The 24,982-nt window shown below is 45.3% G+C and overlaps 1 protein-coding gene across 1 annotated transcript in view; it reads left to right on the top strand.

Annotated features, from left to right (window-relative positions):
• The window catches only part of CDS2 (CDP-diacylglycerol synthase 2), a 335,907-nt gene that overhangs the window by 235,973 nt on the left and 74,952 nt on the right, over nucleotides 1-24,982 (top strand). The window contains exons 10-11 of the mRNA XM_085636351.1: nucleotides 13,602-13,754; nucleotides 14,755-14,874. Coding sequence (XP_085492477.1) covers nucleotides 13,602-13,754; nucleotides 14,755-14,874 — 273 coding nt within the window. The remainder of the gene's footprint in view (nucleotides 1-13,601; nucleotides 13,755-14,754; nucleotides 14,875-24,982) is intronic.

The raw sequence follows: 24,982 nt of genomic DNA, 5'->3' as shown, positions 1-24,982 counted from the left end.
GTTAGCTGGACATTTCACTCGTACAAAACCATTGAAATTCCCCCGTTATAGTTAGTTCAGCTAACTATATCTCGCGCCCCAGCAATGCACTGCTGATGACGTCACATATTACAACACTCATGACCTGGTCAGTGACATCACTCATGACATCTCAAATGACATCACTCATGACATCACTCATGACATCATCCAGTGTCTGTGTATTTCTGTAAAGTTTAAATATGTTTATTATATATAGGGAAAGGCATATTGAAGAATGAGTGGGTGTATAAATGTGTGAATGGATGATTTTGTAGGTACATGACTGACTATAAGTGAGTGATTAAACGTATCGTACTGAATGCATGGGTTAGTGACTAAACTGTGTGAATGTCTGTATCAGTCTGTCTGTTGGTGTGTAAGCGGCTGCATGGGTTTGCAAATAGCTACATGAGTGTCTATATGGGTAATAGATTGGTTGTCTGAGTATCTGTATGGGTGCCTGAGTGTTTGTGTGGGTGGGGTGTGTGTGACTGTGCATAGATGTGTGACTGGGTGATCCACTGGGTGCATGGTTTCAAGAGTGCTGTGATGGACTGTATGGGTGGGTGAGTGTGTGTATGGTTGTGTTAGTGAGTGAATGTATATTTCAGTGGTACATGTGTGAGTAGCTACATATGTGAAAGGCAGTATATATGTGTGTTGGAGTACATAAATTGTTATAAGTGAGAGTGTGTGATTGTGAGAGTGGCTGTATGGATGAGTGTGTGCTTGTATCATTGATTGTATAGGAGCGTAAGAATCTGCTAGTATTTGTATGAGTAATTGAGCTGGTGTGTGTATAACGGTATAGGTGAGTACATGGCAGTGTGATTAATTATTTACATGACTGAGTAGGTGTGTGAGTACCTCTGGATGAGTGGTGGTGTGTGAGTGTCTATATAGGTGTATGAGTGCATATGATAGTCCTGTACTGAGTGACCATATGTATGAGTGACTGTACGGGTGGGTGAGTGAGTGGATGGGTGTGTAGACCTAAGAATCAGTAAGTGTGTAGTGTAGATATTGGTGTTGGAGTGTCTATGGTTTTGAGAATGGCAGTCTGTAATTCAGAATGGGTGTATCAAAGGTTATATTAGGGTGTGAGAAGATGCATCAAATTATCACATGGATGATTCATCAGTGATGTCATCAGTGATGTCATTTGAGATGTCATCAGTGATGTCATCAGTGATGTCATCAGTGATGTCACTGACCATGTCATGAGTGATGTAATATGTGACGTCATCGGCAGTGCATTGCGGGGGCGCGAGTTATAGTTAGCTGAACTAACTATAACGGAGGAATTTCAATGGTTTTGTACGAGTGAAATGCCCAGCTAACTATAACACCCCTGAAACCTATGTTTTTTTCTGTGAATTTCTAAGGTTTTTTAAATGCTAATTCCTAACTATAACGTGCCTGAAACCTATGGTTTTTTAAGTGAATATATATATATATATATATATATATATATATATATCGAGCCACACTCTCAGATATATATATATATAACCAAGAAGACATTATGTACAACTGAACGACACAATTAAAAAAGAATTACCTTAAAAAATGTATTCGAGTGCTTTGTCCTTGCAATTCTAGCAATTTCGTCCTTGTGGGACCCCCTGAGCAGGCCTAGTGGGTCAGGGTGTTTCTACCCTGCCCCCTTTTTCCGTTCTGCGCGTTTTTTCTTCTCTTTTCTGAGGCACAAGATGGCTCCCAACACTTCCTGGTTTGGAGTGTTGACAGCCAATTAGCATACAGCTCGTGCTCGGTAGGGTGCGCGGATCCACAGCGCCCATAGATATATCTATGATTTTACTTTTGATTTTCTCAGGAACTACTGAACGGATTTACACCATTTAAGCAAAAGGCGCGAGTGTGAACCAAGGGCTATCTTTTTGTCACATTTGGTGTAATTCCGTTCAGCAGTTCGGGCTGTAGCTGCGACTAACGGTCCCTATGGAAAATTGCATAGGGAAACACGTTCTGGGACCCCCCTTTTTTCTCTGCCCCCGCTTGACGAATCACCCCGAGACTTTCAGGATAGGAGCGGAATGGAGTTGGCCACGAGTTTTGAACATTTCGCGAAGATTCGTCAACTGGTGCCAAAGTTATTCCAAATAGAATGTTGCGGATTTCCTATGGATAATAGGTCCTAACTATAACTACCTACTGGCGACCGCCAGTAGGTAATATATATATAAGGTAACACAAATGCTCATAGCACTTTTTTATCATAACTTTTCAACATGCTGCATAGTAGCCACAATCCTCTACAACATAGCTTAAAGACATTGGCAAAGCCAATATCTCTGGCTAAACACTTATAAGGTCTGAAAGGCGAGACCTATTGGCTATGCCAATGCTTGTTATAAATTGCTGCATTGCGGTACACCCAAAGTCTGAGGTTGCGCTGAGTGTCTCTTCCTGCACACCTCCCTATACTTTTTAGGTCTCGCCTATGCAGCGCACATGCGCTGCATAGGAGGACCTTTAGCGGTCGTTCTGCTAATTTTCAAGCACTGCACTCGTGCTTGTGGCGGCATCTACCTTGCGGGAGCGCGCAGCGGCACGCCACAAGCACGAGTGCAGTGCTTGAAAATGAGCAGACTGCGTACGCACGCACCGGGCTCACCTCCTGCTCCCCCCTCTCTCTCGCGCGCGCACCACTTACGGGCTTGTTTTTGTTGCGTCTTTTTCATGACGTCATGGAAGTTGAACCACTCCGTGCGGTGAGGGGTGCACTGCTGGCATCACGCGCTTGTTATTCTGATCTCGTGCTGACAGCAGCGGTTGATCACTGTTTGCGCTGCCGCGCGCAGACCTTGTCCTCGGCATCCTTTGGCTGAAACAATAAATATCTCTGATGAAATTTATGGAGCAAGAGGCTTGAGTCACCCTTGTGCTCGAGTGGCTCGTCGTATAAACTCGTCGAGGCAGTCAGTCACCAGGAATGAATGCGCAGGTACCCGGCCGCACATACTGATGAGTGACAGAGTGAACTACTGACCAGCCCTCAGTCTAGAGAGGCGGGGTCCTCCTGTTAATTGCTTCCAGTTCAAACTCTGGGGCCGAGGCCTCTCAGTTCATAGCAGTCCAAAGAGAAACAGGGCGTAAATTAAAAACTATATGCAGCCATGTAGCAAAGGAAGACTGCTTTACAACAGCAATTCCGTCGCGAGCATTTAACAATGAAAAGCAAAGCCACGGTTACATAGTGCTGTGTGATAATCCGAACATTGTGCTCGTTTATCTTACTGCAGTTCGAAACAGAGGCTAAACCAGAGGCCAGGCCTCAATGGGTGCTGCTCCAAATGAGTTTCCAGGATTCTGCTTGCGTCACGTGTATAACCTTTCAATGGTATGCAGTTTTTTCAATGTTTTTTCCTTGCCCAACTTCAGCTTGTTTTGTCATTCAAAGACCGCTATATAGGGAGATGCTAGTACATAGGGTCAGGGACATGCTGGCGCCGACATCCTATCTCCTGCTGCAACAGAATTCTCTGCCCTGCTCCCCCATGTTCCATTGTGGCATAGTATGTGGTGGTGGTAAAGTTTTACATGACAAAATTGCAGTACGCTGGAGGACTGTACTGTTGGCAGCACCTTTCTGTAAGAATTTGGCAAGTTTTGATTACAACTTGAAAAATTGAAATACAATTTTATGTTGGGTAGATCCATGCCATGTGCAAGACATTTTCCTTACCTTTAACTCAACACAACATAACAATACAGCTCTTCACAGCACAACTAAACTAAAGTGGGATATTAAGAACTCAGTCATCTAAAGTAAAGAAATAGAACATATGAAAATGTGATGCAGGTGTATCATTGGTGGTTTAGGGAGGTCTGGTGGATTTAATTCATCGACAGTAAAGGAGAAATATGTTTCATATTCACTTCTGTATGTGAAACATATCCCTTTCTGAATTCCAGGAAGACTCTTCTTAGTCCATTTATTTCATGGTTCGAGGCATGTGGGCTGCTGAATTCATATCTGTGCATAGATCGCCGCCTAGTGTTGGGTCCGGATGTTTGCACGTTGTTGTCCTGGAAGAGTCTTCGAAGTATCCTTGGATAGGTGACTCCTCCCCTGGACTACAGTGCGCATGGGCATCCTCTCCATCCTCAGATTGTTTTTTTCCGCCATTGGGTTCGGATGTGCTATCTTAACTCAAGTTAGGAAAATATTTGGTCGAGGCCAAAAGGCCTTTAGTTCGCGTCGGTACTGTTTATCGATCGGGTTTCGATAGCATTTTGTTAGTTTACTAACTTTCAGCACCGACTTTCTTTCGCATTTACCTGTCCATCGACTACTTCGACGATGGAATCCAGGACGCCATTCAAAAGGTGTCCGGTATGCAATGCGAAGTACCCACACATCGACGTCCATCCGGTGTGCAACAAATGCCTTTCGCCGGACCACGACGAATCGACATGCATGGCCTGTGCCCGGTTCCGTTCCAAGAAGACTCTAAGGAACCGAAGAGCGGCGAGACTCGAGGCGCGGCACGCGGCACCGGCCCCAACAGACATCTTCGACGAGGCCGACGTCGAAGAATGAGAAGTCTTACCCTCCAGTCCCGTTTCCGAACACGACCCCGGATCGGACGAGGGCGACGAGTCACTCTTCCACAGGGGTGAAGACGACACCGAGGTAGGAGACGACGAGGAGGCCTTAGGGGCCGAAGAGAGTAGCTCCGATGATGAACAAGGCCTACCTGTTCAAACCGAAGAAACACCTGCGCCACAGCCTTTGGCTCCGGTCGAGGGATCGCCTTCGGGCCTTACCCGAGACCCATCCCGTAGTTCTTCGGCCCCGCCCTCGGGCCCGGCCTCGGACGTTCGGGGGCAGATATTGCTGCATAAGCCAGCTGGTTTCCCTACCACAAAACCGAAACCGAAAGCTGCTCCGGTTCATACGAAACCGAAACTGAAAGTGGCGCTGGTCGGATCGAGGCCTTCGACGCCAGCGCAACGCGTCGGCACCGACCGCACCAAGAGGGACTTCGGTGCCGAACTGGAATCGGGCGACATCGGAGTCGACAAACGGAAAAAGGCCATCGGCACCGAGAAACCTACTCGGCTACCGACGCCAACGACACCGAGGGCAATACCGCCTGCTTCGCCTCGCGTCGCTCCCTCCACGACGCCGATGCCTCACGTATCGAGGACGACAACGGTGATCTCCACACCTCGACTCGAGGACCCGCCGGCACCGAAAAAATCCACGCCCGGCTCTACGAACCTGCCCGGTGACAAAGCCTCAAAGACGCCCCAAGTGGGGCCTGCTGCGACGCAAAGCAACAAAACCACGGCGGCCCTCAAAGACCCGTCGGGTTCCGGCCCGCTCGGAGCTCCAGCAACCTCTGCAGGGCCAGCCAACATTACCTTCGGCTTGCCTCCGTCGACAATCCCGAAGATGTTCCAACTCAGGACACGGGTTACCCAGACTCCGGTTCCACCGGACGAGACGTCTCCGGCACGTGTCATCGACGCCGACACTGGCAGGATGATTCTCCACGACCGAAGGATAACTTCGGAACCGCCATTGGACCCTTTCAGGATCCCACTAAAAAGGAAGCTGCCTGTGGAATCGGAACCTCTCCTTTATGAACCGTTCCGTTCCTCCTACCAGGCTCCACACAGGTTCTCCCCCACACGCTCCGACACGGATGCATTGGAGGACTACATGGATGACTAAGCACCCTACCATGTAGACACAGACCCTGATGACCAGCAGGACCCTGATCAAACTTGGGGCGATCCTGCAGACCCCGGTGCACCTCTCGATACACAGGACCCACAACTCTATGGGGCAAAAACATCTCCCACGGAGGATACTGCGGCGTTCAACGCTCTTATTGAACGTGCTGCAAATAACCATGGGGTACAGCTTCACTCAGATACCATCGAAGATGACTTTCTAATGGACACTTTTGCATCCTCAGAAAGACATGTAAAAACTCTGCCAATGCTGAAGGGGGTCCTCAAACCAGCTAAGGACATTTTCAAGGAACCCACCAGAGCACGAGTGATAAACCCCAGGATTGATAAAAAATACAGATCAGCACCTGGGGATCCTACTTACATCAGAGGACAATTACCACTCGACTCCATCGTCGTAGCGAATGCACGCAAGAGGGCACACTCGCAAACGACAGGTGACGCTCCTCCCCCGGACAAAGAGTCCAAGGTGCTAGAGACCTCTGGCAAGCGAGTTGCCGCCCAAGCTGCCAACATATGGCGCATAGCCAACACTCAAGCGCTCCTTGCTCGCTATGATAGAGCGCATTATGACACACTGGAGCAAATATTCCAACATCTCCCTGACCAGTTCAAGGAAGGCGCAGAAATGCTCATCAGAGAAGGACAGCTACTCACGAACGCTTCCATCAAATGTGCACTAGATGCTGCAGACACGGCTGCCAGAGCCATAAACACAAGCGTCATGCTGCGACGACATGCCTGGCTACGGATCTCAGGATTCAAGCCTGAGGTACAAAACAATATACTGAACCAGCCCGTCAACCCCGACTATTTATTCGGGCCAGAGGTTGACACCACCCTCGAAAAGATAAAAAAGGACACGGACACTGCAAAGTCCATGGGCGCCCTACAAACTCAGTCCTTTCGGAGCGGCTCCTTTCGTCGCCCCGGAAACAAGGGAGCAGGTAGAGGACAGGGGTCACAACAAACATATAACAAAGGCAATACACAGACCACCTACGATAAAAACACCCGAGGTGGATATCGTGGCTCCAGTACAAAGGGCAGAGGACGTGGCTACGGCAACACCAGGTCCTCCCCCAAGAACAAGCAGTGACGCCCTCTCCCTTCCTCCCGACCACATAACACCTGTCGGGGGAAGGCTACAAAGGTTCCTGTCCACGTGGAATTCCATCACCACGGACAGGTGGGTCAAAGATATTGTAAGATACGGTTACTGTCTGGAGTTAACCTCCACTCCACCCACAATACCACCAAGAAGCCGTCCTATGTCCTCAGAGCACTTAACGCTCTTACAGCAAGAAGTGCAAAGTATGCTTCTAAAAGGCGCTATAGAGGTCGTACCCGTCCACGAGCAGGGTACGGGAGTGTACTCCCTCTACTTCTTAATTCCAAAAAAGGACGGGTCGCTCAGACCTATATTAGACCTGAGACCCCTGAACCAGTACATTCTTTCGGAGCACTTTCACATGCTCACCCTACAGCAAGTCCTTCCGCTTCTCAAGCAGGGAGACTTCCTAGCCTCACTGGACCTCAAGGATGCGTACTTTCACATACCCATCCACCCCTCACACAAAAAATACCTCAGGTTCACTGTTCAGGGGCAGCACTATCAGTTCAAAGTCCTTCCCTTCGGCGTGACAACAGCGCCCAGGGTTTTCACGAAGTGCCTAGCTACAGTGGCAGCACATTTACGGAGGCAGCATATACACGTCTACCCCTACCTAGACGACTGGCTCGTTCAAGCGAAGTCAGCCCAGCAATGTGCAAGCCACATGTCCCGCACCATTCACCTTCTTCACAGTCTGGGATTCTCACTAAATTACCCAAAGTCCCATCTCCAGCCCGCACACGTACAACAGTACCTAGGTGCGACTATAGACACTCTGGCGGCCACAGCTCAGCCAAATTTAGTGAGGATCAACAGCATACAACTGCTGATCTCCAAGTTCAAACCCAATCACTCGCTTCCAGCGCGAGTGTTTATGCAGTTGATAGGCATGATGGCCTCCTGCATCTTCATAGTCCCGCACGCGAGGTTACATATGCGCCCACTTCAGGAGTGCCTAGCACGTCAGTGGAATCAGGCTCAAGGACAGTTGAAAGACCTAGTGTTGGTGAGCGGTCGGGCATACAACTCTCTGCATTGGTGGAATCCACGAAACCTTTGCAAGGGCCGACCGTTCCAAGAGCCTGTTCCGCAAATAGTACTGACAGCGGACGCGTCTCTCCAGGGATGGGGAGCTCATGTACTCCACTACACAGTGCAGGGACTATGGACAACACAACAAAAGAAGATGCACATCAACCTTCTGGAACTGATGGCAATCTTCCTGGCCATGAAGGCATTCAAAGTACATCTGTGCAACAAAGTCGTGTTGATCCGGACGGACAACATGACTGCCATGTACTACATACAGAAGCAGGGAGGAACACACTCTCCACAGTTGTCTCATCTGGCTCAGAGCATGTGGAAGTGGGCCATTCAGAGGAACATGTTCCTCATGGCGGAACACCTCCCCGGCAAGGACAACCAGATGGCGGATCTGCTCAGCAGACACAGCCACCAGATGCACGAGTGGGAGTTACACCCATCAGTACTCCAACCGTACTTCCAGCAGTGGGGTCATCCAGAGATAGACCTATTCGCGACAAGCGAAAACGCAAAATGCCAAAGCTTCGCCGCCAGATTCCCACATCCGCAGTCGCAGGGCAATGCGATATGGATGAACTGGTCCGGCAGATTTGCGTACGCTTTTCCCCCAGCGCCGCTGATACCGCTGGTGGCTCGCAAACTACGACAACACTCCCTGACACTCGTCCTAGTTGCTCCCACGTGGGCACGCCAGCCGTGGTACACCACCTTCCTAGAACTTTCCGTGGTGCCGCATCAAAGGCTGCGGATAAAACCCGCGCATTTGACGCAGAACCATGGAGAGGTTCAGCACCCAGATCCGCAACAGCTGAACCTGGCGATCTGGCTCCTGAAGTCCTAGAGTTTGGCTATCTCAACCTGCCACCTGACTGTATGGACATCATCAAGGAGGCCAGGAGACCCACTACCAGGGCTTGCTATGCAGCCAAATGGAAAAGGTTCGTCATTTATTGCGGTAATAATGACATCAACCCGCTGGACGCATCCATCCACAACATCATCTGTTACCTCTTACACCTATACCGATGCAGTCTGGCGTACACCTCTATACGTGTCCATTTGACCGCAATATCAGCCTACCTGCAAACCAGGCAGCACCTCTCTCTATTCAGAGTGCCTGCCATCAAAGCATTCTTGGAAGGGCTCAAACGAGTCATTCCACCTACTCACCCACCGGCTCCAATGTGGAACCTCAACTTGGTCCTCACACGCCTGATGGGTCCACCCTTTGAACCTCTACACTCATGCGAGATTCAATTCCTTACCTGGAAAGTGGCCTTCCTAGTAGCGATCACTTCCCTAAGAAGAGTTAGTGAACTCCAGGCACTAACCGTTCAAGAGCCATTTATTCAGGTTCACGCCAACAGGGTCGTACTACGTACCAACCCCAAATTCATGCCCAAAGTAATATCGCAGTTCCACATGAATCAGACTATTGAACTGCCCGTTTTCTTCCAAAACCCACAAACTGTTGCAGAAAGGGCACTACATACACTAGATGTAAAGAGGGCCCTCATGTACTACATCGACAGGACTAAACCATTCAGGAAGACAAAACAACTGTTCGTTGCCTTTGCCCCACACCACAAAGGTAACGCCATCTCCAAAGCAGGGATAGCCAGATGGATAGTTAAGTGTATTCAAATCTGTTATCAAAAGGCAAAACGCACATTAACTATTCCACCACGAGCCCACTCAACACGTAAGTTGGGGGCTTCCATGGCCTTCCTAGGAAATATTCCCCTGCATGATATATGCAGAGCAGCCACATGGTCCACTACACACACATTTACAAAACACTATTGTGTAGATGTGCAGTCAAAACAGCAGGCAGCTGTAGGACAGGCTGTTCTCAAGACACTTTTTCAGACCGCTGCAGCTGGCACGGGTAGCCGCCGCTAATAGAGGGCACTGCTATGTATTCTATGCACAGATATGAATTCAGCAGCCCACATGCCTCGAACTGAATATGCTACTTACCAGTATGCATCTGTTCTTGGCATGTAGGGCTGCTGACATTCATATCGCCCTCCCTCCTCCCCGGCGCCTGTCGCAGCTGCAGCTCTCAGAATTACTGCAAGCATGGTCATCACTTTCTGTATCTACTCCATCACTGCCACAATGGCGAAAAACAATCTGAGGATGGAGAGGATGCCCATGCGCACTGTAGTCCAGGGGAGGAGTCACCTATCCAAGGATACTTCGAAGACTCTTCCAGGACAACAACGTGCAAACATCCGGACCCAACACTAGGCGGCGATCTATGCACAGATATGAATGTCAGCAGCCCTACATGCCAAGAACAGATGCATACTGGTAAGTAGCATATTCATTTTCGTACATGGAACAGATTTTAAATGGCTCACATATTGCCTCGTAGCTGTTTAAGAGTTTTTTTCAGCTCTATGAAAGGTGCCCAGCGTAGATGTCTTTCCAGTTGCTTTGAGTGTAAAGTCTGGTGAACTTTTTAACTGGCATCACGCATCCAGGCGCTGCTTGTTTTGGGGTAGGAATCTGGTTGCAGTACTTTCGTTGTTGCTGTTGGATGAGTTCAGGCAGTAACATTGTAGTCTTCGGACAGATGAGGCACCCACTTTTTATGCTGTGTCCCCCATTCCGCTGTGGTTTGTTTGATTCATAAATACTTGTGTGACATGAACAGTCCTAGGAAGCTTTCTAAAGCATTCATGGTTTGGTTGGGTTCCTAGTGATCTGTCAGGGGCTTTACTCCTGGAGTTGTTGGTTGTCATTTTGAACGTTGCCTGGTCAATTGGTAGGCTGTGGTTAGATGTAAAGCCTCTATTGGTGTTGCAGTGTGAGACCATTTTTGAAGATTTTCTGGATCTTAGCCACAATGCAGTGTTTTATATTTTAACCTATATTCTTCTTACCACCGTTGGTAGTATTTCGAGGCATATGATGCAATTTTGTATTTTTTAGGTTGAGACACACTCTGCAAACTCATTTCATTGATATCAAATAGTCATATTAGTTTTTTCTGAAACACCATATGCAAAATACACACACTCTGACAAGCATAACGTGATCCAGTTATGCAATTTATAAAAAATATAGTTGACAATGGCCAACGCTTGTGAAGAACAATAAAGTCTATTTGCCGGTGTTTGACATACAAGCGTCCGCTGGCAGGGTTTGTTCAGTAGCCAGGCAGAGGCACTTTCCATCACTTGTGGGCAACCTGCAGTCATGAAGCTTGGCTAGGGTGCACAGTGTGATTAACATTCTCCTTCCACTTTCACAGAGTGTGTCATGCTGCTGCACAAGTTAATGGAAGCCTGACAGACTGATGCTTTGTGTGCAGATTTCATGCAGATTGATTTTTGGCTCAAAATGCAGGCACAAATCCTAGGGGCATGAATGTAGGCTGCAATAGACAGTGAAAGGAGGTTCAGCAGGAGGAAAGCGGAAGTATGTCGCACAATTTACCCAAGTAACATGTTGCTTTGTCTCTTTGCCTTCCTTTACCCCTGGACATTCATGTGGCTAGTTACTGCATTTTGGTAGACCTGTGTTCCAGTCACCGATGTGCTGTTAGAACTGTGGGTGATATTCCCCAGGTATTCCCAGAGAAGCAGCCAGGCTCAGTGAGACAGCGTTGAGGATGGGCTCATCCGGACACTTACATTAAAGAGACAAAGATGTCAAGCTGCACCATATCTGTCTTAGTTAGCTCATTCACGCCAGTTTGATTTCAGTTTAAGAATGGAGAGGTGTTTCCATGGTCACCGTGTTGGAACTGTATAATGACGTAGGTACATTAACATGATTGAGCATGCATTGCCTCCCAGGGATTTCATTAAACAAGCATTTGCAATGCAATAGGTCTCGCATTTACGAGAGTTTAAACTATTGGCTTTGTAAATGACAATGCCTTTTATTTGTCTGTTTTGATAATTCACACATAAATAAAAGGCATTGTCCTTTACAATGCCAATAGCTCAAACTCTTGTAAAGTATCTCGCACAGAACAACCCTCATGGCAAAAATACTCTTATTAACATGTTTAAAGTTGTTTCCTATTCTCCATATATTGGGACTGAAGCCCCAGTTTGGATTTTAAAAAACACAGAACTGCCCTGTTTTACTTTTTTTGCTGCCGCTCGTCAGAACTCCCACCCTTTGTGTTTTTTAAGGCAGCTTCACTTTAATTACCCTATTTTACTCATGTTTTCGTGTTTAAAGCAATGTCTTCCTGCATTATTTGGGCCCAACATGGTTGTAATACAGGTAACGCCAAAGTTGGTGCCCCTTTCATTGGCACACAGTGCCCAGCCTATGACTCGTTTACGTTAACTAGGGACAACCCCTCACCCACAGTGCGCGCCATGTTTCATCACTGCGGCTAATCCCGCGTGTCTCTTATTTTGAAATGGAAGTGTCAGTTCATAGCACCAGAGGCAAAGCAGTAGTAGGAACATATTAAGACACTAGCATTGTTGTGCCAGGGAACCCCTATCATGTTGTGTAGCCCCCACCTTTCTCTGCGATGGCCACATATTCTTGCGGTGGGAATTTTTTGCGCGTTCAACCTAATACAGTTGCCACAAACACCTTACTTTGCATATTCTGCTCTGCTTCCAGGAGCTCCTCAAACTAGGGAGCGATTCCCCCATGATAGGTATGTATGCTGGGGTACCATGGGGTTTGAGAGGCTGGGGCAAGGGAGACTATTGGAGCCATATCAGAAGTAACAAGCATTGGCATAGCCAATAGGTCTTGCCTTTAGGACCTTATAAGTGTTAAGTTATCCAGCACAATATCCTTGGTGCAACAACATCAAGTGTTGCATGGCTAAACACTTATAAGGTCCCAAAGGCGAGACCTATTGGCTATGCCAATGCTTGTTGGTTTTGTGGCCTTAACAGTGCTAGTCTTTTCTCTTTTCCCTCACTCAGTGTTATGCTTCTAGGTCAGAGCGCTCCTTAACTGAGGCACAACTTTCCTGTATTTTAACTCTCCTCCGGTTACTTTTTCAAGCATGTTGCAGCTGCTTTCTAATTTAACAGCTGCATATTTTAATGGGTTATTAACACATGCAGAATTGGCTCCCATGAGACCATTGCATACTGCAACAGTGATGTGTTAGTTTCTGTGAACTCTTGATGCATGGTCACGCTTCAGGCTTTAAAGAGCTCTGTGATCCTTGCTTCTTTTCGCCATACAGCTGCATGTCGTAGCTGAGCTGATATGTCACAGAATAACTGCTCATGTCCTTCGGTACACTACGTATTTCCCTCTGCTATCCCACCATCAAAAACACCACCTAGCCCCTAGCAGTCTCAGTTATTTTATTTTATATTTTAGTTGGCCCTTTGTTTGTGTCCTCAAAGGCACAAATATGTGACCAACCAAGATCTTGGACAAGGGCAACTCTGGTCCATAAATAACAATTTTGCCCTTGTTTATCCTCTAAGAGAGTAAATGAATTCAGAGAAAATATGGTTTAAAGATTACCTTGTGGCCATCCAGAGAGGCTGGCTTGGGGATTAATGTCACAGAGGTAGGAACAGGCATTTCCCTTTTCTACCAAGAGAATAATATGTGACTCTTCCACACATTGCCTTCTTTTTCGCTGCGTACAGCGAGGTACTTATTTAAGAAATCATGGTGGGTGCTGTCTTGTCTTTCTCTGCGCTCACTTGTGCTTCCTTTTTGTCCTGTCTCCCACCAGCTTTCGTACTTCATGGCTGGATACAGCTACTTTGTGTGCCCAGTGGAGTTCAACAACGACACCAACCGCTTCGCCGTTGACTGTGACCCGCCCGAGCTGTTCCAGTTGCAGGAGTACCACATTCCTCTTGTGCTCCAGTCCGTCATTGGCTGGGTAGGACAGGCCATAATTTAGCTACTGCATATGTTGCTTGAAGAGTGGTTGTCATTGTGTAGCTCAGGGTATATTCCCCTAAACAATAACTTGCTTTTTTCTAAAGAGTATTAATTGAGCAAATTTAATTCCCTTGACTGCAGGTTACACAGCCGTATGTGCTTGCAGGATCGTTTGTTTAGGATGTGCTAGAAGAAAGGCAGCACCCCATATCCTGAGAACCTGCTCTTGAGTACTCTATTGGCTTCATTCAGTTTGGACCAGCAGTATTCTTGCTCTCCTTGCAAATCTGTTCCACCTTGCAGCACCTCGCTATGTATTTTGAGGTGGGACTTATAATGACTCCAATTCCTGTCCTGATGAACCCCTGATATTCCAGCATAGGGCACATGACCCTATGTTGTAAATAGGTTTGCTTATCTGGTAAAAGCCCACATAAGGTTTTCGGGTGACCACACCATCCAGAAAACACTGCATTGCAGTCCAATTTTTCATTCTGTAAACTATTGTCCTCTAGAACTTTAGTCCAGTTGCCTCAAAGTGAACTAGGATTCTCAGAATAAAATGGTTTGTTTAGATAAAAACCCAGGACTAGAGCATGGTGTCCCCGATGACATACACATCCCAGATCACCTTTGAAAGTCTAATCTGCGCTGAAAATGACCACTAGTGGTCACTGGCAGCGGTGGACATACATTAGCAAAATACATAGTATTCCAGATTGGTTCCTCCCAAATGCCTTTGGGAATGTGGCACTGTCAGTCACATGCCAACGATTCTCCTGAAATGGCACTGTCTCTTGCCCAATCCTGCCATTTCCTTAGAAGCCAGTCCACCTCTTCTCAGTGGGTGGGTATCAGGTATTCAGCACATCTTCCTTCGAATCTAAACCCAGTCTTGCTAGCGTAGAATTAGTTGTGGGACAGGATTGTTTTATACTGAGCTGCATGAAATAACTCTGCTTTTGGAACCACCTGTTCTCTCTCTTTGTCTCTTGCAGAAAACTGTTTGGATGTACCCCTTCCAGATCCACAGCATCGCACTGTCCACGTTTGCCTCTCTCATTGGACCTTTTGGCGGATTCTTTGCCAGCGGATTTAAAAGGGCCTTCAAAATCAAAGTAGGTACACTGTTTTATTGTGAAAAAATGAAGACAGACAAAATCACAGCATGTATGCTTATGCTCTGAAAGGCTTAGGTGTTTACCAGACCAAGTGAATACTGATATCCCTGGTTGCAGTATTTACTGTGTGCAGGTACTACTTCTGATTGCATGTTTACCACAGAAAAAGTGAATTACATTGTGAATGGATAGCTGTTGCACCAATTCCACATGGTTTAGTATTTACCTGGCATTTTTTCCATGTAAATTTCATCTGGCTTGGCCTGTCGAAATTTGCCTGAAGATTGCTGTGCATCTAATGCAACTCATGCTTTTCAATCCCTGCGCAAACAGTAGTTTGCAGAGGGATCGAAATTCCATGGTGCACTTGTAATCAAGCATATGTACAACAAAGTTTCATTGTGGCAGAGGAATCAATATAAACAACAATAAATGGTCCAAATATTTTAACTATACACCCATGCAAAAGAAACAAACTTTGAAGGTGAAAAACATTTACTGCTTCAAAAGTTGCTCAGTGCTCATGTGACCACACATTGAATGGATAAAAAAGGAAGGTGTAGTGTGTATATTACAAGATGGCAGTGGAAGAATGATTATTTGTTAAACAATCACACTGCTTACACAGAGTTGATAGGTCAGTAAGAGAAGCAATCATAAAAAGTTCCAGTAGCCTTGTTTGTCGACAGCATATCAACCCTATAACGATTAGTCGGTCGTCAGCAGGACATTACATTTGTGTAGAAGCAACTGCCAAAGTAGGGAGTAAGATGATGTTAAAATGCTAAAAACAAAATCAAAAGTTTTTTAGAATGCAAGGTAATTGTGCCAATAGGGGTACTTACTGAATCAATCTGAAAAATGATGGAAAAGACTGGTTAAATTTTGTGCGCAGTCACAAAAGTCACTAAGAAGACTGAACATGTGTGTGGATCGCCTGTAAAAGAATGTGCCAAAGTCAGTAAAGCGTTACAGCAACAGGAGACTGGTAAGGTGTGGCAAGACAATTTCTCACCAGTGGATGTGAACGTCAAGTGTTTCAGCAAAAAGGTTACAGGAGTCGGGTGCAGTGTCGGAACGCCGACTACCACGGCTTGCTCCTGTAACGGCAAAACACTTGATGTTCTTTATATTGCTATTAATTTGAGTGGTTGAAACATGGTTTTAGCTATTCACAAACATGAAGTTATACATTATAAATAAGGCATCCAGTTTTCAGTTTTTGCTGATTGTTACAGCTAAATACAGACCGAAAACAATGTGTTTCCTGTCGTCATTTATTTTAAAAAGTGGAAAAATTCTGAAAATTGTGGTTCTAGTGAGCCACTTTCCATGCTATCTGTTGTGAATTCCTAGCCAACAGATGAGCAGATCGATAGCATTGGGAGTTAAAAACAGGTTAAGATATCTTTAAATACAGGCATATGTTAAAATATATTTGTAGTACATTTTTATTTACCTGTGGTTGTAGTATTTTGCTATATTTAGCTACTGAATTTGCAAAAACGTGACAGGCATCAAAGTATAAGTGCATGTTTATCAGTTAAATAAATGTGGAAATGTAATAATTCTGACTCCACTTATTCGCAAGCCACAAAATAAATATGGATAAAAACTAATAAGATGGTACAAAAATAAATATGGATAAATACAGAAGGACATGTTAAAAAACATAAATACCATAAAACCGGGAGCCCTAATCATAAAGTGTTATAATGTAACCCAGTGCTTTTTTATTGGCGAGCCACCTAAGCCACAGTGAAAAATGACTATGGAGATTTTCCACTGCCAGGACATGTGAAACTTAAGAACACATGTCCGACATTTTAAATAACATGCACACTGCCCTGTGGGCACTTAGGCCTACCTTAGAGGTGATTTATGGGTATTAAAAAAGGAAGGTTTAGGTCTGGCTGAGAGTCTCTCTTGCCAGGTCGAGTTTGCAACCTACAAACTGCACAGCTAAAGCTGCAGTAGCAGGCCTAGAGTCAAGTTTTCACTTGTCACTTTAATGGTGCCACAGTAAGTGCTTCAGGTCACTAGTGACATTCAACTTACAGGCCTGGGGTACCATATCCTAGGGGCTTATTGGTAAATTAAGTATGCCAATCAGGGATTAGCCAGTTGTACACATTTTAGAGGTCAGAGCACACACACTGGGCTCTGGACTGGAGCACCCCAATGCTCGGTCTGTAAACCAGCATTGCTTATAGCAAAAAAAGTGCGGGCAAAATGCAGGGATGATCTTACAAAAAGGGGTTTTCCAAACACTGTAAACTGAAGACAATGTTATATTCCTTATGCTTTTTAACCTTTTAATTAACTTTCTATAATTAGGTAATGACATACAATTGAAGATGTTTCACACCTGAGTAACAAATAGGATCGCAATTCACATGCCAGTCAAGCCGATTCAATACATCTGAATATAAGACATGCCCTCATTATAGTTTAAAGCAGTCTCACATGAATACAGTGTACAAGGCAGAGAACTTGAAAGTCAAGCCATCCCATGGTGTTTGGTTTGAAGGCATCATCCATTTGACTTTTTAGGTCTCGCCTGAGCCAGCGCATGCGCTGCTCTGCGAGGCATTTTGTATGAGGGATTTTTTAGGGTTGCCACCAATGTTCCCTCTAATTTTGTTCCTCCGTGTGTGGCAATGAAGGATCTCTGTGCATCAGAGCCAAAGCTGCGTGCACCAAAGACTTGCATCAAATATCTTTCCAAGTGAGTGCAACACTTCAGCTATCAAATGATAAAATGAGAACTTTTGATTCACATTGCCATCTCTGTGTCCATAAAAAGGCAAACATCTTTACATGCACTTGACAGCTGCTCTGTCACCTCTAGTGGGTTCTACACTCAAACAGTGGAATATTTAGGATCAGGCAGTGTACTTCCCTAATTTCAGTACAACGCCAAGCACAATAAAACCTGGCTGCTACCTAACAAGTGATGCATCAGGTGCAGGTTATAAGATTTAAAGGCACATTTATTTATATTTATTTATTATTTATGCAGACTCAGATCCTATATTTCTTTCATATTAATTTTCCTGCATACGCACTACTAAAAGGTAACTGCAACATGATTGGAGCACACCTTCAAATCTCATGCACAACACTAAACACACTACACATAGGCTACGCTATAAACTAACACAAATTATACACAGCTGGCAAGTTATTCAACTATTGAGAAAGTGCTTTAGGGACCCCATGATGGTTAGTACACACTTTACAAATACCACGTAACAATACTATTTAATAACTTATTTTACTTATGCCCTACTGTGTTGAAGGCAAACCCTTTGCTATACTGGAGGCATTAGTGTGGCCATTGAATTTTTTTTAATTAAGTGAGTTCAATTGAAATTAAGGTGCACTTCTGATTACTATGGTGGGGGTAAGTAATTCAACATTAATGACTGCATAGCGTAAGTAGACACAGCTTCAGACAATAAATGTGGGTGACATCCTTGGGCGACAGTGTACGACTCCACATGCTTTGCTACGTGGTCCAAGTTCATCAGCCATTGAATGATGTTCCTTTTGCTTTATGTCCCAAATAAAGACATAAGTGTACAAAAAGAATAAGTCTGTTATTTAGTTAGAATGAAACAGTGTCTTAGGCCATCGGACACTATAGCAAACAAAATTATTAACAACAGATTCGGAGAGTAACCATCACCTGGTCCCAAACCTATGGGATTTTCCACATAAATATATTTTCAAATATATTGTGCGGCCATAATTTAGCGGAATAATATTGAGCCCCAAAATATTGAGAAGGTGAGACTAAATGCAAGTATATTTACTTAACTCCACGTGTGTGTACCGTGAAGATATATATATATATATATATATATATATATATATATATATATATATATATATATATATATATATACACACAGAAAAAACCATAGGTTTCAGGCACGTTATAGTTAGGAATTAGCATTTAAAAAACCTCAGAAATTCACTGAAAAAACCATAGGTTTCAGGGGTGTTATAGTTAGCTGGACTTTTCACTTGTACAAAACCATTGAAATTCCCCCGTTATAGTTAGTTCAGCTAACTATAACTCGCGCGCCCGCAATGCCCTGCTGATGACGTCACATATAACATCACTCATGACATGGTCAGTGACATCACTCATGACATCACTGATGACCTCTCAAATGACATCACTGATGACATCATCCAGTGAATGTGTGTTTTTCTGAAAATTAAATATGTTTTATATATGTATATCTCAAGGTCGATGGAAGAATAAATGGGTATATAAGTGTCTAAATGGATGATTTGTTTTTGAAAAATTGATTGTTTAACTGACTGATTAAGTGTATCATAGTGAATACATGGCTTAGTGAGTAATGTTTAAATATGTAAATATCTGTATCAGTCTCTCACTTTGTGTATAAGTGGCTGCATGGGTTGGTGAGTAGCTACATGGGTGTCTATATAGGTTATTAGTTGGTTTTTTGAGTATCAGTCTGAGTGTCTGCATGGTTCGGTGGGGGGTATTACGTAGTGCATAGGTGCATGAATGAGTGACTCACTGTTTGTATGTGTTGAAGACAGCATGTGTGCAGGACTGTATGGGTGGATGAGTGTGTGTATGGGTGTGTCAGTGAGTGAATGACTTTCTCAATAGTGTCTTTATGAGTAACTACATATGTTTTAAACTAGTATATGTGACTATTGGTGTATATAAGTGAGTATATGTGAGAGTGAGAGATTGAAAGAGTTCCTGTATGAATAAGTATGTGTTTCTATAAGTGATTGTTTAAAAGACTAAGTATGTGTATGTTTCCGTAGAAGTAAGTGTGGTGGTGTGTGTATAACTGTATATGCAAGTAAATGTATGTTTGATTCTTTATTAGCATGAGTGACTATGTGTGTGAGTAACTCTATGGATGAGTGGCATTGTGTAACGGGATGTATAGGTGTATGAGTACATATGATGAGTGAGTACATGTATGAGTGACTGTATAGGACTGTTGGTGAATGAGTGGATGTGTATGTGGATCTTAGAATTACTGAAGAGGTTGTTGTAACTGGTATTGGTATGTCCATTGTTTTGAAAATGTTAGTCTCTATTTTTGAATGTGTGTATCACAGGTTATATTAGGGTGAGAGGAGGTCTGCCACTCTATCACAAGGATGATGTCATCAGTGATGTCATCAGTGATGTCATTTGAGATGTCATCAGTGATGTCACTGACCATGTCATGAGTGATGTAATATGTGACGTCATCAGCAGTGCATTGCGGGCGCGCGAGTTATAGTTAGCTGAACTAACTATAACTGGGGAATTTCAATGGTTTTGTACAAGTGAAAAGTCCAGCTAACTATAACACCCCTGAAACCTATGGTTTTTTCAGTGAATTTCTGAGGTTTTTTAAATGCTAATTCCTAACTATAACGTGCCTGAAACCTATGGTTTTTTCTGTGGATTTCAAAGGTTTTTTAAATGCTAATTTCTAACTATGCCTATAGAGATAGGACATGTGAAGAAAGAAGAAAAAATGCACAGAAAGAAAAAAAAGAAGTACAGAAAGAAGCAACAGAAGTCCTCAAAGACGAAGAAAAGTGCAGGAAGAAGGATAACGTACAGAAAGAACAAAAAGAAGAGCAGAAAGAAGCCTTGTTGCAAAATCATCCTGTACCCTCAACTTTTTCAGACGGATACTGGTGGTAACTGAGTCTGACTAACCAGTCCTAGAGCCAGTGCTATGTTAAAAGACACTTAGAATACAGTGAAAACACCTACATACACTAGGGAACATTATGCGTTGGGGTCCCCCTGTGATTAGCATGACCTCCTCTGTAAGCCCCTAGTATATAATAGGGCAGGGGGATTAAAACTACCTCTTAAAACAGGCCACAGGGTGTTTTTGCACACGTTAACTCAGGCCCCGTCCCCTCCCTTCACCACTGTGTAAACACGCCCAGTGTCCATTTTTAGTTGGGAGATTAAGTTCATTTGAATCCTGAGGGTCCAACTAGCCCACTAGGTACCTCCAGTAAGTGCCACAGAGCTGCGTTGCAGAGAGGTGTAAAAAGTGGCACGGCCTGGACCACCTCTCTGCAATGTAGCTCAGTGGCGCTTACTGGAAGCACTTGGAGGGCTAGTTAGCCCCCAGGGGCCCTCAGTATTGAAGGGAAATTATATCCCCAATTTAAAACGTGCCATAGTGCATGTTTGCACACGTCACCTCAGGCCCTGTCCCCTCCCTTCACCACTGTGTAAACGCGCCCTGTGGCTGTTCTAAGTTGAGAGATTAAGTCCCCTTGAATCCTAAGGTCCCTAGGGTCAAACTAGACCACTAGGTACCTCCAGTACGCGCCACAGAGCTGCGTTGCAGAGAGGTGTAAAAAGGGGCTTGGCATCAGAACACCTGTCTGCAGCGCAGCTCCCTGGCGCATTCTGGAGATGCCTGTTGGGCTAGTTGGCCCTCAGGGACCCTCAGTATTGAAGAGGAATTAATTCCCCAACTTACAACTCGCCAGAGGGCGCGTTTGCAGAGTGCTGCAAGGAGGGGCCGTGGCCTCTGGCACGATGCCAGTCTTTTATTTATTTTAATTGTTTAAGAAGGGGGGGCTGTGTCGTTCCCCTTCTTATTCTAATTTATTGGCCCTGGTGACCCCATCCCCCAGGGCCTGTCTCCTAATTATATTTTCTTGACCCCAATCCCCAGGGCCGACCACTGTTTTTTACTATTTTAAAAAAAAATATATTTATAGACACACCTAGGACATGCTGGACAAACCGTACGTACCTATCACCATGACGATTTGTGTGATATTCATTAAAAGGCGACTATGCATACAATGAATCCACGTGGAATGTATTTACACCACTAGTGAAGCTCTGACATGTCTGATGCCCTACCGTGCCTAATCCCGGTAGACACCCTTGTCGTTTATTTATACAAACATGGGTAGCTATTGACGGGCACATTTAATACACATGCACACCAAGCCATTCAAAGAGGATTCGACAAAGATTCGACCAAAACTATGCAAGAAACCCCCCTCACGGTTAATAAAACACACATCCACTGCCGGATGTGTAATACTTTTTATTTTACTCTCTGGAAAGGGGACGAACATCACTTGAGAGTCACAGCGCGCTCCTGGCAGAGCCCAATGCTGTGTTACACCCACCATTGCCTGCTGAGTGCCACACACCTCTGTGTTGTATTCCACTAGCTAGTGCATATGCTCTGACACTCTCTAGCCCATGTGCACTGTAACACCACCCTGTGAATATGTCATGCCACACTTGTCTTCACACGGGTTATATTGCCCCATCTAACGTGCCTTCCTCGATGCCTATGTTATAACGCACAGTGCTATGCCATACATATTACAATCTGGGATCCATATCTTTGTCACAGTGCATATGCAACGTTACACTCCCCAGCACATATTTTATATTACAACTTTAGAGACTAGTTAGGTTACACAACACTGCCCTGTGCATATTACACTCCAAGGCACATATCGCATAGCACGCGCTAGTGCCTGTGCTATCTCGCGCTCTCCAATGAATCTGTCATTGCGCACAATGTATTGCATATTATATTTCACGCCCGGTTCATCTTATATCACACTTTTTGGTGCATAGTTTATACCATACACTATATCTAGTTTTCATTTTCAATCGTGCTCTCAGGTCTATGTTCTATATAACACTGTGTTCACCTACCCTTTTCACGGGCATTACATTTTGCAATAGGGGGTGGAGGGTCAGGGGGTGTTTCTGCCAAGTGAGCCCGGAGTCACAGTCACAAACGTCCTCTTCTTCCTGAATACAAGTGAGATTATGCTGCATACTTGTTCATATTATAAGTAGTTCGCACAGACACACGTTTTAAAAACAATAAAGTTCCTAATACCTGCCTTCTCTGAACAGTTAGCTTGCTGCCCCATCCCCCTCCTCCCTATCCTCTGTTGTGTGAATCCATGGACTAGCCTCCTCCCTCCTGCCATGCATGGTCTGATGTGCTGCCACTGCCCTCAATTTAGTATGATATACCAGTCCACTCCTCCTGCCCTCCATTGCCCAATTCTATGCCCCATCATTGACCTCCTGCTTAAACTCTGTGCTTAGCTTGCTGCCCCTATTCTCCTTCCCCCTGCCCTCCGATGTCTTTGTGCATGCCCCTGCTCCATCCTTTTTGCCCACCATGTTCCATGGACCTGCCACTCCTATCTACTCTGAGTGTTCTGTTGAGCTGCCACTCCCCTCCCACCTGCCTAGCATTGTCAGATGACTGTAACCTGTCCCTGCCACCTCCACCCTGCCTGTCCACATGCCATGCCCCTATCCTCTTCCTCCTGTCCTACATGGTCCATTGTACTGCCACACCCTTCTGCCCTCCCTGGTCTGTTGTGCTGCAACTGCTCCTCCTGCCTGCCCCGTGCGGTCTGTTGTGAGGCCCCTTCCCCTGAACTTTCTTGTCTGTGCACAGGTCCTGACCCTCCCTTCTATCCTCCATCGTCCTTTGTGCATGCCCCTGCACCCTCCTTCTTGCCCATCATAGCCATTGTGCTGCCACTAACCCTCCCACTTGCCATGCATGGTCTTCTGTGCTGCCATGGCCCCTCCCACCTTCCCTGTGTCGTCAGTTGGCTGCCCCTGACCCCCTCCCACCTTCCCTCCGTGGTCTGTATGTATGCCATCACAGTCTCACTGTTGCTCTCCATGGTGTGTCTTGCTTCTAGTGCCCATCCTGCCTGACCTCCATGGCTATCTTGCTGCTCCTGCCCTGCCCCCTTGCCCCCAGCCCTCTGTTTACATGTGCAGACCCCTACTCCCTCCCTCCTGGCTTGTCTGTTCCATTGTAATGCCCCTGATCCGTCCCTCCTGCCCTTTATGATCTGTTATGCTGCAGCTTTCTCTCCTGTCTGTCCATTATGGTCAGCTAGCTACCATTGCCTCTTGCCCCTCTGTTCTCTGTTGTCCATGTGCATGGTCCTGTCCCCTCCCTCTTGCCTTCTATGGATTGTTGTGCTGCACTCCCGTCCCGCATGCCCTGTGTGGTGTATTGTGCTGCTGCAAACCCTGATGCCTGCCCTGCAGGGTCAGTTTGGTGCACCTCTCCATGTCCCTCCTGTCCTCTGTTATCCAAGTCCATGTCCCTACCCCATTTCCTTCCATGATCCAATGTACCATACTTGCGAACATTTTGAACTTGGTAAGAGGTAGATTTTGAAAAAAAACTGGGGTATTGATTTTCCCCTTTGAGTTACATTGAAAACGAGGAGATTGTAGACAGGAGACAGATCAAATAAAGCCCATTTGAGCTTAAAAACATTGGACGTTTCCTGGCTGAATCGGGTCTGTTGGCATGTATGGTTGTACTACCATTGCCTCTTCCTTCTGCCCACAATGGTCTATTACATTGCCACAGCCTCTCTTGCAAGTCCTGTATTGTTGGTTTGTTGCCCCTGCCCCCGCCCCCCTTTCCACTGCCCTCCATAGTCTGTTGTGCTGCCACGGCCCTTCCTGCCTGCTCAGTGTGGTTAAATTGTTGCCTTTGCACCCTCCTACCTGCCTTCAATTTTCAGAGTCCGTGCCCCTGGCCTCTGCCTCTCAACAGTATCCTAATGAACAACTAGATTGCTAACATTCTATATTTATTACAAAAGTGTGGAACGCCTGACGTCATCTTGATGTAATCAAAACTGTAATACCTAGAGCATTTCCTTTAGAAATTACATATATGAGAGGGTCTTATTGGCATCAAAATTATGGTTAGTGCTCTAAAAGACTAAAATAAGGACATATTTTCTCAGTTTTCAAATAGCGACAAAGCACTTTTAAATTATTTGTTATCTTTATGTTTTTTTATCCAGTTGACCACTTGATTAAATGTTGCACTTAGGGGAGAGGATGTGGCCTTACTTCCAGAACTGCAGACTTTGCAACTGGGGAACCAGGTTGGAGTTTCTGCTTCAGCTCGACATTCTGTGATTCTGGTCAAATCCCTTAGTCTCCCCATGTCTACAACCAAAATGAATTTGTTCTTGTGTGATGTAACCAATGCTCATGTAAAGCACTCCAGTACCTGACAAGTCTTCACTATATAAC

Source organism: Triturus cristatus, chromosome 11 (genome assembly GCF_964204655.1).
Source record: "Triturus cristatus chromosome 11, aTriCri1.1, whole genome shotgun sequence".
Classification (NCBI taxonomy): domain Eukaryota; kingdom Metazoa; phylum Chordata; class Amphibia; order Caudata; family Salamandridae; genus Triturus; species Triturus cristatus.
The sequence above is the reverse complement of the archived record's forward strand: the minus strand, read 5'-3'. Positions and strand labels throughout refer to the sequence as shown.